Genomic DNA, 15,918 nt, shown 5'->3' with positions numbered 1-15,918 from the left:
CCACGAACAAGTGCAGTGCTAGAAACACTCACTAATCTATGCCAAGAAATTTGGAAGACAGCTTCCTGTCCAACTGACTGGAAGAGATTCATATTTGTACCCATCCCAAAGAAAAGTGATCCAACAGAACATGGAAATACTGAACAATATCATTAATATCACACACAAGTAAAATTTTGCTAAAGATCTTCCAAAAGCAGTTGCAATAGTACATTGACAGGGAACTGCCAGAAATTCAAGCTGAATTCAGAAGATGACATGGAACAAGGGATATGATTGCTGATGTCAAATGGATAACAGCTGAAAGCAGAGAATATCAGAAAGATGTTTACTTGTGTTTTGACTATGCAACGGCATTTGACTATGTGGATCATAACAAATTATGGATAACATTGCAAAGAATGGGAATTCCAGAACACTTAATTGTGCTTATGAGGAACCTGTACTTAGACCAAGAGGCAGTCATTCGAACAGAACAAGGAGATACTTTGTGGTTTAAAATCAGGAAAGGTATGTGTCAGGGTTGTATCCTTTCACCATACTTATTCAGTCTGTATGCTGAACAAATAATCTGAAAAGCTGGACTACATGAAGAAGAATGGGGCATCAGGACTGGAGGAAGGCTTGTTAACAACCTTCAATATGTAGGTGACACAACCTTGCTTGCTGAAAATGAAGAGGACTTGAAGCACTTACTGATGAAGACCAAAGAGTACAGCCCTCACTATGACTTACACCTCAATATAAAACAAAAATCCTCACAAATGGACCGATAAGCAGCATCATGATAAAAGGAGAAAATGTTGAAGTTGTAAAGGATTTCCTTTTAATTGGGTCCACAATCAACGCCCACGGAAGCTGCAGTCAAGAAATCAAAGGATGAGTTGCATTGGGCAAATCTGCTGCAAAAGATTTCTTTAAAGGGCTGAAAAGCAAAGATATCATTCTAAGGACTAAGGTGCTCCTGACCCAAGCCATGGTGTTTTCAATTGCCTCATATGCATGTGAAAGCTAGGCAATGGATCAAGAAGACCAAAGAAGAACTGATACCTTTGAATTATGGTATTGGCAAAGAATATTGACTATACCATGAACTACCAAAAGAACAAACAAATCTGTCTTGGAAAAAGTACAGCCAGAATGCTAATTAGAAGCGAGGATGGCAAGACTTCGTTTCACATCCTTTGTACATATTATCAGGAGGGACCAGTCCCTGGAGAAGGATATCATGCTTGGTAGAGTGTCGGTGAAAAAGAGGAAGACCCTCAACGAGATGGATCGATACAGTGGCTGCAATAATGGGCTCAAGCATGACAACAATTATGAGGATGATGCAGTACTGGGCCATGTTTCATTCTGCTGTACATAGGGTTGCTGTGAGTCAGAACCGGCTCGACGGCACCTAAGAACAGCAACAATGCAGTTCCTTGGTCCTGAGGAATCACACGAGCAGGTCTTGCTCCCTTGTGGGTATTGGGGCGATAAGTAAGGAAGTGTACAGAGCCTGAAATGTGGGAGGAAGGGCCAGAAGTTTTTAGTCCCAAATAATCGCATTTGTTTTTAGTCTTTAAATTCAGTGTGTGTTTGTTTTTGCTTTTAATTCTTAATTATAAGTAATGTCACCCTATTGATGACTTGGTTGTTAGATGCATCCTGTCAGAACAGTTGAATGGACAAGTGTTAACTGAGGTTTCTTCTTCAGTGCTGAAAAGAAGCACTCCCCAGTCAAAGGTATTTATTATGTATTGAGTCAGTGTGGTTGAAAATAGTATTGAAGTAATGAAGCTAATTGCCTAAAAGAAGACCTTTTGTGTCCTTTTGTGACTAAAAACTGGAGAGAGTTCATTTGCTTTCCTCTTACTGGTTTGAGGACATAAAGAGTACTTCACATGCCACAGTTGTCACTGAACGAAGAAGAAATGGTTCTTCTTCAAGCCCACGGTCCATCCTGGAAGAACTGTCAGTAGCCATATTGATTTTTACCTGTAGCACTATTAAAGGTCTGCTTTATGGCTGTGTCCTTGTGTGTAAACCATTTCAACCTTGTAGAGATGTGGTGCTTTTGGCTTTTTTACGCCTGTCAGTAATTTTTCCTCATATAGTGGGTGGCATGTTTTCATCAAAGTGGATAGAGAGATGTAGAAAAAAAATTACTTTAGAAATTTTATAATTCTTGGGTGTTCACAGGATTGATTTGAGCCTTGATGGTCTTACTGTAAGAGACATGACTTGCAAACAATGTATACCATTTAATTTTCCTTTTTTTATTTTTACAAAAAGGTTGGCTCTAAACTTTTAATTTCATACCCTATATTCTTTAGTCTTTAGGAATTACATAACGGAATATTTTCACAGAATATTTCAAAGAGTATTTTCCACAGTTAAAAAAGAATATGGAAAATATATATGATAGATACATGGATAGGTATAGCTATAAAAAAAATTAAAAATTATTAGTGGCTGCCATTTTTCCAAAATGAAAGTGGAAACTCAAGAGACAAAAAATAAATATTTTTGGACTATCTCTTCTTTAGTAGATAAACCAATTTTCAGTTGAGCCTCTCTCTTAATTTCTGGTGTCTGCTGGTGATCCTTGACATTCCTTGGCGTATGTCTTCCCCCTGTATTTGTCTCCGTGTTATTCTGGTTATTTTATAACTTAGAAGTGATAAGATTTAGGGCCTATTTACACTGGTATGACTTCATTACCATCACAAAGGAAAAATTCTTTTTCCAAAATCTTGTACATTCATCCACAGGTACAAGGGCCAGGATTTCAACACATATCCTGGGGGGACGCAATTCAATTCATAACACTTACCTACTTCTCTGCAGCAATCTGAATTTTCAGGATTAAGAATTTGTCGATGTAAAGTTTGTATTGTGGTATACCTATATGGCGAGTGTATAAATAAATGTGCAAAAGCAAAAATCCTCTTGCACTGGAATTTTAGCTCTTTGGTTTAACTCTAACTAAATGGGAATTCTGTTGTAGGTGGCAAATAAAGCAAAGCTTTTACTTTGTTTGAACGTATTTTTCTTTCAGGGATAAAATTTCTATCCAGAGAAAAAGTAATCTATTTGCCTTTTAATATAAAGAAATATAAATTATTCATTTAAAAATTTAAAACAAACTGAAGTCGTTCCTGAGGTTCATCCTTCAGCCAAAGATTAGACAGGCCCATAAAACAAAACAAGACTAAATGGACACACCAGCCCAGGGGCAAGGACAAGAAGGCAGGAGGAGACAGGCAAGTTGGTAACAGGGAACCCAAGGTCGAGAAGGCGAGAGTGGTGACAAATTGTGGGGGTAGCAACCAATGTCACAAAACAATATATGTATTAAGTGTTTAATGAGAAGCTAATTTGCTCTGGAAACCCTCATCTACAATACAATTAAAAAAAAAAGAAATGACACATTCAGAATAAAGAAACCTGTACACAAATGTTTATAGCAGCTTTATTTGTAACAGCCCCAAATAAGGAAAAAAAAAAAATTTTAAATATCCCTCCTATAGTGAAAGTTAATGTTATTTCAAAGTTTTAGAAAGAGTTATTTTTTTTTCTTTCATATTTTAGCCCAGAGGCCTAGTACCCTGGCTCGAATGGCTCCTAAGTGAATGTTAGCTGATTAAATGAATAATGAACTTTCTGATCCAAATCACTATGATTCCATTTCCTTTATGAATTAATCTATCTTTGTAAATTTTCTACAGCTTAGAATAAGTTCTAAAGATACAAAATGCCATTGAATCTATGCACTGTATTCAAAGTTAGGCAGTTAAAAAACCCTGCCATTACTCATGCTGAAATGGAAGGTGAGATTCTATATGGTAGTTTCTATCAGTTCTTTTTATACTAGGGGTTAAACCAGGCTTACCCAAAGGAATGCATGTAGAATGCTCGTAGCTGAAGTTTTTCAGAAATGTTAGTACCAGTCTTAGTCATCTAGTGCTGCCATAACGGAATTACCACAAGTGGAGGGTTTTAACAAAGAGAAATTTATTTTCTCACAGTCTAGTAGGTTACAAGTCCAAATTCAGGGTGTCAGCTCCAGGGGAAGGCTTTCTCTCTCTCTCGGCTCTGGAGGAAGACTTCCCCTGATCGAGGAGCTTCTCAGGCACAGGGGCCCTGTGTCCAAAGGACATGCTCTGCTCCTGGTGCTGCTTTCTTGGTGGTATGAGGTCCCTAACTCTCTGCTTGCTTCCCTTTCCTTTTATCTCTTGAGAGATAAAAAGTGGTGCAGGCCACACCCCAGGGAAGCTCCCTTTACATTGGATCAAGGATGTGAACTAGTAAGGGTGTTATAATCCCACTCTAATCCTTTAACATAATACTACAATCGCAAAATGGAGGACCACCACAGAATACTGGGAATCATGTCCTAACCAAGTTGATACACACATTTTGGGGGGGACATAATTCAATCCATGACAGTACCCAAAGCATTCAGGAGACTCTAAGTTCTACTGCCCCTTGCTGAAGCTTAGGGGAACATTTTTTTCTTTTTCCTTTAAGGATATCTGGTAAAATATTTTAGCTTTTCATAACATCTTTCTTCAGAATTTTACAAATACTTTTGCATTAAAAAAAAAAAAAAATAGCCCTTGAAAACTAAGCTAAGAAGGGATATGTTTTGTCCCTTAAAAAAATGAGATTCTAAGGAAGTTGCACAAGGCGATACAGCTAATAGAATTAATATCTCCAAGCCTGGACCTGACTCTATAGCCAGACTATGACCTCTTTAGCTCACCTTTGAAAACCAGCTGATTCTAAATCTATTGTGTCTGATAGAACGGAAAGACTGGTAATAAGATGAATTTCACTTCCTCCTATTATTATATTGTAATCATAAAAAAAAAAAAGTTGCCATTTAGTCGATTCCAACTCATGGTGACCCCATGTGCTACAGGGTAGAACTACTTCACAGGGCACCATAAGGTTTTCATGGCTGCAATCTTTACAGAAGCAGTTTGCCAAGCTTTTCTTTCTGTGGAACTGCTGCGTGGGTTTGAACCAGAAACCTTTAGGTTAGCAGCTGGTTGCAAACTATTTGTGCTACCCAGGGTGGGGGGGTGAGGAGGGTTAAAATTGTATTTCCCTTTCATATGAAGTGATGCAGTGTTGGTTGCAGAATTGTTGCATTGTATATTTTACAGCCACCACTTATTTAATAGTAGCTACCATAAAAAAAAAAAAAAAAAAATTCTTTTTTTTTTTTTACCATAGAAAACTTAGATGCCTTTTGTGGAGATATAAAGAAATATTTGTGATATCTGCAAGTTTTTGTTTCCATGCATGCTGCCAAAATTGCAGTGGTCTGATGGTATTTTATATAAGAAAGCCAAAGACCATTGAAGAGGAAATATTTGCTAAGCAGATAGATTAAAATTTTATGTATCAAACCGGTGACTGACTAGCCATGTGGTCAGGTATGTTACCATCTCTGTGGTCAGTTCCCTTGTGTGTAGAGCACCTGGACCATAAGTTGTGAGAATTAAATGAGCTCATATGGATGTAAAGTGCTTAGCATCACTTTTGGCCCAGGATAAGCCCTCATTAAATGCACACCAGAATTACAATAAGTGACTTTTCAACAATTATTTATTGAACATTTACAAGACCTTTTACTCAGTGCTGGGCAAGTGTGTTTTTATGGCTTAATGATTATTGCATAAGAAGAGAAAAGTATAGCTTGATTCCTTAGATCAAGGTGTCTCAACGTCAGCATTTGACATGTTGGCAAATAATTCCTTGCTGTGGGCGCTGCCCTGTGCACTACAGGATGTTTAGCAGCATCCCTGGCTTCTACTCACCAGATGTCAGTAGCACCATCCCCTCCCCAGTTGTGACAATGAAAGGTGTCTCCAGATATTACCAGTATCTCCTACGAATTTGTCCCAGATGTGAAGCACTGCCTTAGATCAATTTCTTGCAAAGAGTGTGCATGGTAGTCCTAGGGAATGCTCCCCAAAAGATTCTAGGGTTAAATAAGTTAGGAAGCAACCGCAGTGGTTAAGAGCTTGGCTGCTACCCAAAAGGTTGGCAGTTGGAATCCACCAGCTGCTCCTTGGAAACCCTATGGGGTGGTTTTCCTCTGTCCTATAGGGTCACTATGAGTCTGAACCGACTCGATGGCACCTAACAACAAACAACAAATACTACTACTAATAATAGCTAATTTTTGGTAGTCTTTCTATGTGCCACAAACTTCTCTTTTCTCATTTAATACTCATAACAGACCTAGAAGGTAGTTAATACTTTTAAGATACATTTTTTAAATGAGGAGCCCAGAGAAATCAAGTAACCAACCAAGGTCACACAATTAATAAGTGCCACAACCAGGGTTTTTTGTCCAAGCTGCCTCCAGAGCCTGTACAATTATCCCCTGCCCACTACTAGTTCTTGAATATCCCACTTTTTAATTCCCAGTTCAAATTAGGTTGTAATAATCTCTTAATGTGTGGTATTTATTCTTAATTTGTGGTGTTTTTTAGGTGTTCACTTTATCCCCAGCATATACAAAATTATCTTTTGTTTTTATTGCTTGATGACTACCTCTCAATTATTTGTTAAGTGATTGTCCTCATAAACATCCTTGGATGCATGGAAAGAAATCAAATGATAAACAAAATAATCCCAGACAAAATCAGATGGCTAGGGAACTAAGAAGGGAGACACTTTCTCTGCTTGAAAGAGATAGGTAATGTTTTACAGAGAAGATGGCACCTGAATTGAGCCTTTAATTATAATGTTAAACTTGGATAAATAGGAGTCTGTCAAGTGGAAGGACATTCCAAGCAGAGGAAACATGTGCAAAGGTCTGGGTAACTGGATGGGTGTGACATATTTGGGAATATTGGGGAAGGAGAAAAGACAGTAGGAAAATAAGACTAGAGAAGAGGCTAGGGTACATTAATGGCATTGAGTTGGCTCCTTTAGGCATTTGTCTTTTCTGCCCTTACTGTAGGGGCTGCAGATACTCAAGAGCATGGTAGTGACATAGCCAGGTAGGTACTTGATGATGATAACTGACATGGGTGGTGTTTGGTAACTGGCACACACCACAGTAGTTAAGAACTCAGTTACTAACCATAAAGGTCGGCAGTTCAAATCCACCAGCCACTCCTTGGCAACCCAATGGGGCAGTTCTACTCCATCCTATAGGGCCACTATGAGTCAGAATCGACTCAACAGCACCAGGTTTGGTTTTCTTTTTTCATGCAGTACTTAAGCAAGAGATAATGAGTTAGGATGAATAGAAGGGGTCAGATTTGAGAGGGATTATTAACAAGAGAAGCAAGACAGGGAAAATTCTCTCAAATGGACTGTTAGGACAGATAAAAGACTGTATCTGTGGAAAGGCTATCTCTACAAAACAAAATGATGCAATTTCAAGGAAATGATGTGGAAACATGTTTATCAGCTATTCTGGTAACCTGGAGAATTTTCAGCAACAGATCCCAGAGTCCACAAACCCTCCAGTTGTTTAGTGGAGGTTCAAAACTAAAAGGTAGATGTGAAAGTGTCCCAACCTTCCCAGTCCAGACCACATTGTCTATTTCCTTCTAACCATGCCTCCTAGGGAAGGTGAGTCAGCATTAATGAAAATTCAACCAAATATATTTGAGACAATATGAGCCAGCTAAAAAATGCTGAGAGAAGATTAGTCCTGGACACTCAATGAATAGTTGTTGAATAGCTGAATTAATCAAATTTTGAATTCACTTTAATAACCTTTGACTTAAAAAAAAAAATAAGATAAATAGAAAGGGCAAAAAAATACTCAATTGCAGTTTTCCTAGTTTATCTTTGGCCGTTCCCAAATAATACTCTAACATAGTATCAAATGGACTTTTACCTCCATCCATTATGCAGTAGGTTTTTTTTTTTTTATGGTTTTTTTATTATTTAAATCTCCAAAATGAGTGTGTACTTCAACATATTTAATCTCGTTATTTTTTTCCAAATGTCTTCTTTGAACTATGCTTTAAGAGTCATTCACCATACTTCAGTTAATTTAAAAATGAAGCAATTAATTTCACCACTGGTATAAAGATTTATGATCCATAATCCCACCCCTGGCAATTTAGATGCAAAATATTTTTCTTACTATGTTTCAGCAATTTCTGTAGTTGTATCTGTAAAATTCGTTAGTAATAATATTTGTAGTTTAAAGACTGCCTGTAGGTTTCAGGTGCTTTGAAAACATTTCTATAAAGACAACAACCGTATAACCTTACTTATTGTTCAGATGGGCAAAAAGAGGGTCAAAGTAGTGAAATGGTTTAACCAAGAGTTCATAGCTTCCAAATTATATATTAAAGTTCAAACTTAATTTCATTAAAAAAAAATCTGTATGCTTTCTACATCATTCTCAGTCCAGGTTTTACCCCCATCCTTTCTATTTCATTTAAGAGTCTCTTACTTTACATGTCTTTGCTCTTGAATACCACTCCATCTCTATACTTAAAGCTCTCGTTAATAATTCTACCCACTCAAAGTAAAATAGATTCACAAAGTAGATTATGTCGTAAATGTTCAAAATTGCGAATGTGTATCATTAACAGTAATGTACCTTCCAAAATGATAAAGTTTGCACCAAGGAACAGATGGTGTTTTCCCAGCCTTCTTATTGTTAGTTGCCATCAATTCGGTTCCAATTCATAGCAATCCCACGTATGCAAAGTAGAGCATAGGTTTTTAAAGGCTGCGACCTTTCGGAAGCAGATCACCAGGCCTGTCTTGCGAGGTGCCTCTGGGTAGGTTTGAACCACCGATCTTTCGGTTAGCAGTCTAGTGATTAACCATTTTTCCCACCCAGGGAAATTACAAAATGTTTTTAAGTGTTGCCAAAATTTAGGAATTAAGTATTTTCATAACTTTTATCACATGCTTGAGAGATAAATCTATATATGAAGGTAAAAATTTTTACTGACAGAGTAAAGGGCAGCGTTTTTATATTTGATGAACATGGATAGGCAAATTAAAAACTTCTGAGTAAAATTGTCCACCTGGCCCCATTCTCCCCAAATAGGAGAGTTTTAGGTTCAAATTATCAGGATAATTGATTTGAACCTATTTTACTTTTTGATAGGGAATATCTATCTTACAATGAAGATTTATTGCAACAAGAAAAATCATATTCTTCAAGTTCTTACACATTCTCTTTGTTTTATGTGAACATTTTAGGTATATCAATATATGCATGAAACGATAACTGTTAATGGCTGTCCTGAATTCCGTGCCAGGGCCACAGCAAAGGTAAGGCTTGAATAACTTTAAAAATATACTTGACCCCAGTGATCTAGTAATTGACTGTGCGCGTGTGTGTTTCAGGTATTCTCGTGTGTACACTGTAAGAGAATTTAGACATCAGTGGCAGCCCAGAGTCTAGACCAGTACTACTTCCCAGGTAAAAATCCTAATGGAAAATTGAACGTTTCTGCTGCTTCTGTAGCTTAAGAAAGGAGAATGATTTCATTAAGCTCACTAAATGTCCATTTGGCACAAGCAAATCTACTGGTTCATTGTGTGAAATACTATGTGGTTTTCTGACACATTGTTCTGATAGAAAAGAACCTGTTCCCTATTCAATGCATGAAGATTTCTTTGCACAGGTCTAAAGATGAGCCCTGGTGGTGAAGTGGTTAAGAGCTCAGGCTGCTAACCAAAAGGTTGGCAGTTCGAATCCACCAGCTGCTCCTTGGAAATCCTATGGGGCAGTTCTATTCTGTCCTGTAGGGTTGCTATGAGTCAGAATTGACTTGATGGCACATGACAACAAAGATTTAGACAAGAAAGGAATTCACCTTAAACCCACTCATCTAGGTTTTTTCTGTGTATTCAACTGAGCAGTGGGTAGACTGCTGAACCAATGTGACATTAATCTAAAAGGAAGGCCTCCTACCTTTTGTGGTAGTGACCACATTTTCTCTTTAAAAACCCAAATCCAGAGATTGTGGGAACCCTACTAACTAAAATATTATAGCAACAGGATCGTGAAATTATCTGGAAAATAGACCACTAGGAAACAGTAATTTTAAACTAAAATCACTGATGCAGGTCTCATTTTACAAATACAGAAATGCTATAATAGATATACAACTTGCTTTTTGAAAGCTTATATCTTTATATCAAGCTATAGGAGTAAGAGTTGGTGAAAATAATCATTAACTTTCCTTTTAGTTCTTTTATGTCTTATATCACCTCTTATTTGTTTTCTCTCCTGATTTTTAATTTTTATTCTGTATTCAAACTAACTGAACACTGTAGATTTGTAAGTTGGTTTTTTTGTTTGTTTTCAACGCAGACCAAAAAAAGGGTGTATTATTATCATTACATCATGCTTTGCTTGTACTGAAGTGGAACACACGTAGAAAAATGATCCCTACATGGTTTAATTAAGGGGGAAGTGAATTATGTAGCGTTTTACCATTCTCATTTCTTATTCATGTAGAACAGCAGGATAGCAGCATAATGTTGCAATAGCACAATATTTTCTGGTTGTTTCTGGGCTGTCTGCATTGCATCCATGTCAGCCATTAAAATCTATGCATGACGACAAGGTTTGCATGAGCAAATGCATGTAGCTAAAAACAAGCCATTATTTCCATGTCATTCACTGTCTTTCACTTAATGCAGACAGTAGCATAATGCTAAGTTGATGTGATAATGCTGTGTGTGGAAAAGAATGTACAGTAGTTGAGAATCAATATTTTCACAGGGTTGAGTAAATCACTTTATAGTAGGCATCCAATCAACTATGGTTGAGGCGGGTTAATGGAAGTGGAAAATAAGAAGCAGGCAGAGAATCTTTTCTTGATAGAAACAACTTAAATGCTGCTATTTTATTTTTACAGGGGGGTGGGGGGCAAAGCAGGAACTCATGGTAAGTTATTTTCTTGAAGTTTTTTGAAGAAATTAATATATTAATTTTAAAATAAAACTTTAAGTCCATGTTAAATGATGTTTTGTATACCAAGGTATAAAACAATAGAGTGTCTAAACTTTTAAATTCTTTGGTGGCAAACATTGTTCATTTTGCATAAATCACTATAGTAAGTTGAGACGTTAAAATATAGAAACAAATCTGTGCCAGATAAGAGGACCTCTCATAATTATATGGAATATTGATTTCAATTAATAGTAACCTGTCTGAATCTATTATTCTAGTTTTTTTCTTTCTTTCTTTCTTTCTTTTAGGCATCCTTATTATTAAAAAAACAAAAAACTAAACGTGCTAAGCTGGTGTTCTGGCAATAGCAAGATACGTATTCACAAGTATATATACCTATAAATGCTCCTCTGTTAATTCAATACATATTTATGAACATTTGTGGTCAAGCACCAAATTATACTGTGTGTCATACAAAGAAGTGTAAGAACAGGCCCAGCCCTTAAGGTGCTCATAGGTAAGACATGTACAAAATAATTACAGTACTATGTAGGTGGTATATGTACCAAAAGGCTATTTGGTCATTGGGAAAGACTTCTAAGAAGAGAAAATGTTATCATGATAGATAAGCTCTATAAAGTTGAAATGGCTGGGCGGGGCCTTACGAAAGGAAGGAATCATAGGTGGCATGTAAATGAAGAAAAGCCCCTCCCTCTTGTGTTCTTTCTTTCACAGGAGAAAGCTATAATAATATGAGGAGTTGTCTGATCGACTACCACAAGCAAAAGATTAGCCTTATTTCTCTCATGTTGTTACCAAATGACCATCTTTTCTTTCAGGCCACAGTTGCAGCTTTTGCAGCTAGCGAAGGCCACTCCCACCCTCGGGTAGTCGAACTGCCAAAGACTGATGAAGGCCTTGGTTTTAATGTGATGGGAGGAAAGGAGCAAAATTCCCCCATTTATATCTCTCGCATCATTCCCGGAGGAGTGGCGGAAAGACACGGAGGCCTCAAAAGAGGAGACCAGCTGCTCTCAGTCAATGGAGTGGTATGTTCACAGAATAACTGGAGATTTTCTCTAAGGTTTTTTTTTTTTTTTTTTCTGATACACTGTTGTCAATGTTGAAAACCTGGAACAAATCATAATTTGTGCCCAAACAGTTTCCTAATTGTGGATGGACGTTAAACCTATAAAAGCAGTAATTTTATAGTTTGTATGTCTCATTTCATCTTGTTCAGGTATGATAAGTATGGACTAATTAGAAAATCATTCTGAGAAATTATCCCAACTAGTGGAATCTCTCCCATGTAAGACTCTATTTGAATTAAGGCTTATAACAACATAATGCTTTTAAGGCACTTTTTATCTAAAGTTATTATAAGCAAATGCACACACTAAAAACAAACAAAAAAAAACCTATAATGTGTTTTTTTTTTATTTTAATTAAAGAGGGAGAGTAACTTTAATAAGTATATAATAATATCACACCCCCATAAAAGTTTGATGGCATTACCATTTATCACATTTATTTCAGTTTTCAAATGAAATTAAGGTAAACTAAAATGCATAGTATGTTTTTCATAAACTCATGTTCTTTGGATGCCATTCCCTCCACATGTAATAATGAATTACTAAGGAAATAGCTTCATGTAAGATGAGTAATTTTCTCTCCAAACATAAATAACCGAAAAGCACAAATTTTAGAAAAATAAATAGGAACATATCAGTACTTAAATAAAAAATAAATTTTTTTTTATCAGTACTTACCTGCCTATTAATCTGTCTTAATCATCTGGTGCTGCTATAACAGAAATACCACAAGTGGGTGGCTTTTGCAAAGAGAAATTTATTTTCTCACAGTCTAGTAGGCTAGAAGTCCAAATTCAGGGCAGAGGGTTCAGGGGAAGGCTTTCTCTGTCAGCTATGGAGGAAGGTCCTTCTCATCAATCTTCCCCTGGACCAGGAGCTTCTCCATGCGGGAACCCTGGATCCAAAGGATGTGCTCTGCTCCTGGCAATGTTTTCTTGGTGGTATGAGGTCCTCCAACTCTCTGCATGCTTCCCTTTCCTTTTATCTCTTGTAAGATAAAAGGTTTTGCGGGCCACACCCCAGGGAAACTCCCTTTACATTGGATCAGGGATGTGACGTGAGGAAGGGTGTTACATCTCACCCTAATGCTGTTTAACCACAGGCAGAGATTATGATTTATAACACATAGGAAAATTACAAAATGGAGAACAGCCACACAATACTGGGGATCATGGCCTAACCAAGTTTACACGTATTTTTGGGGGACATGATTCAATCCATGACATAATCTATGATCATTTTTTCTAAGAATTTAAGATTTTGATGAATAAAATATATTTGGATTATTTGTGGCCACATTGATCTCTGCTTAGAACACCATATCCAAAGGAAAATGCATTTAGAATATGGTATTTCATTGGTAACAATGGATTAAAATTTTTCTTTGTCTCTTTTGGGAAACCCTGGTGGCGTAGTGGTTAAGTGCTACGGCTGCTAACCAAAGGGTTGGCAATTCAAATCTGCCAGGCGCTCCTTGGAAACTCTATGGGGCAGTTCTACTCTGGCCTGTAGGGTCGCTGTGAGTTGGAATTGATTCTTCAGCACTGGGTTTGGTTTTTTGGTTTGGTTCTTGCATTTTATTTTTTATGGGTTAATGTGGAGGCAGCGGTGGTTCTGTGGTAGAATTCTCACTTTCTGTGCAGGATGACCTGGGTTCGATTCCCAGGCAATGCACCTCACGCACAGCTCCCACCTATTTGGCTTATGTATTGTTATGATGCTGAACAGGTTTCGGTGGAGTATCCAGACTAATATGGTGTCATGGATAGAATTGTGTCCCCCCAAAATGTCTGTCAACTTGGCTAAGTCATGATTCCCAGTATTGTATGATTGTCTACCATTTTGTCATCTGATGTGATTTCCCTATGCATTGTAAATCCTACCACTGATGTTAGTGAGATGAATTACCAGCAGTTATATTGATGAGATCTACAAGATCAGTGTCTTAAGCCAATCTCTTTTGAGATATAAAAGAGAGAAGCGATCAGAGAGACATGGGGACCTCATACCACCAAGAAAGCAGCACCAGGAGCAGAGCACATCCTTCAGACCTGGGGTTCCTGCACAGAGAAGCTCCTAGACCTGGAAAAGATTGATAACAAGGACCTTTCTCCAGAGCCGATGGAGAGAGAAAGCCTTCCCCTGGATCTGAACTAAATTGGGACTTGTAGCCTACTAGACTATGAGAGAATAAATTTCTCTTTGTTAAAGCCATCCGCTTGTGGCATTTCTGTTAAAGCAGCACTAGATGACTAAGACAGATTGGCTAGGAAGAAAGACTTGGCAACCTACTTCTGAAAATCAGCTAATGAAAACCCTACGGATCATGGGGGTGGCACAACACTGGGCAGACTTTAGCTTATTCACGCATGGATTGCAGTGAGTCAGGGCCCAATTCAACAATGGCTAACAACAATACTGAACTATTCATTCAGCTCTGCCCAGTTCTCTGATGTATATCAAAATCAGGGATTTGTTAATATTTCATTTTATTCAGCGTTCCAATTTTAGAATTGCTTGTTTCACTTACTTTTTTTATGTTACTAATGCTGTAAGATGAGCTTTTTGTTGACCTTTACACGTAAAGGATGACTTTTTCAAAGCATGTTTTGACTGATCATTCCAGAGTTGAATTTTGTAGTAGAGGGCTCTAGAGCTAGATCATGTAGTTATGTCACTCAGTAATCTATGCCTCAGTGTATAAATTTATATTTTCTCGAATATATGGATAGATAAAAAGAAAGTATGCATTTAAAATCAGTATAAAATGTACAAAACAGAAGAGAGCCAAAAGATTAAAATACAGCAATTATATAAAATGACAATAAATATATATGAAATTAATTTCATAGGTGGTTGATTTCAGGAAGCTATGGGAGCTAAAGAGCTGTTGTTTAACCTAGGTGACGCATGTGCAGGGAACACAGCTGTAGTAACTGTACAATCACTCATCCATTCCTTGCAATTACCTTGAGAGGTACCTAGTAAACAACAACGGGTTCAGGAGCCATGGCGTCAGGCAGCCCAGGCTCTACCGTTCAATATACATATTATTATGGGTTAATATCCTCTAAGCATCAATATTCTTATCTGTAAAAAGGAAAAACTAATTAATCTGAAGGACTCTAAAAAAAGGTGATTAAAATGAGGCAAAACATCTATTGAGAGCTGTCCTGTGATAATTGGGTCACACACTTGGGTGCTCTTTGGTAAATAAGTGTGGCGTAGTTGGAGATGGGTGAGGGTTTTCAAGCCCTTTATCTAGCCCCTATGATATTGCTATTGCTAATTAGGTTAAAGGCAAGGCTGAAAGCAAATTCTGCTACACATATAGGCATGTACTAGCAAACATTTAATAGCAAGCAAACACTAATCAATTCACAAAGGCTCTTCAGTAAGTTTGATGAAATCCCAGTTCTCTGTCAATTCAGATGTTCCTTTGAAAAAGGCTTCACTTGAGGCAGGTGAGACAACATCCCAGAGTCAGGATTTTGTTGCATCAGACAACCAGAAATAGTCTTAAGCTGAGAGGTGGAAACAGAACCATTTAGTGATCAAGCCTTGACACCAATTCTATGGTACCCTGTTCATGCAATGGTGGAGAATATCTCCAAAAGATTTTAATATTCCACAAATATTTAAAATGTTTAAATCTACCATTTATGTTCCATTATAGCGTTTATTATACTATTTAATGGCCATTAATTTTTCCAGTGAAAATCTATTTCTGAGATACTTTTGCTAGCTAACAAAGTATTATTTGTTGATTTCAGTAGGTATAACAAATGCTTTTATAGCAGCCCCCTCTAGAGTGTGGCCTTTCTGATATAATGCCATCTGTAAGGGTTTGGCTCCCAACCAAACCTCTGGAGTGGTATAAACTCCTAAAGTTGAAGCTTAAAATACTGGCATATCCACATAATCAAACTA

At 37.3% G+C, this 15,918-nt stretch overlaps 1 protein-coding gene across 3 annotated transcripts in view; it reads left to right on the top strand.

The window, feature by feature from the left end:
- The window catches only part of LIN7A (lin-7 homolog A, crumbs cell polarity complex component), a 164,764-nt gene that overhangs the window by 96,396 nt on the left and 52,450 nt on the right, over positions 1-15,918 (top strand). For all 3 annotated transcript variants that reach the window (XM_049883959.1, XM_049883960.1, XM_049883962.1), the window contains exons 3-4: positions 9,193-9,264; positions 11,737-11,946. In XM_049883959.1, the coding sequence (XP_049739916.1) occupies positions 9,193-9,264; positions 11,737-11,946 (282 nt within the window). The remainder of the gene's footprint in view (positions 1-9,192; positions 9,265-11,736; positions 11,947-15,918) is intronic.

Source organism: Elephas maximus, chromosome 4 (genome assembly GCF_024166365.1).
Source record: "Elephas maximus indicus isolate mEleMax1 chromosome 4, mEleMax1 primary haplotype, whole genome shotgun sequence".
Taxonomy (NCBI): domain Eukaryota; kingdom Metazoa; phylum Chordata; class Mammalia; order Proboscidea; family Elephantidae; genus Elephas; species Elephas maximus.
This window is presented reverse-complemented; position numbering and strand designations above follow the sequence as displayed.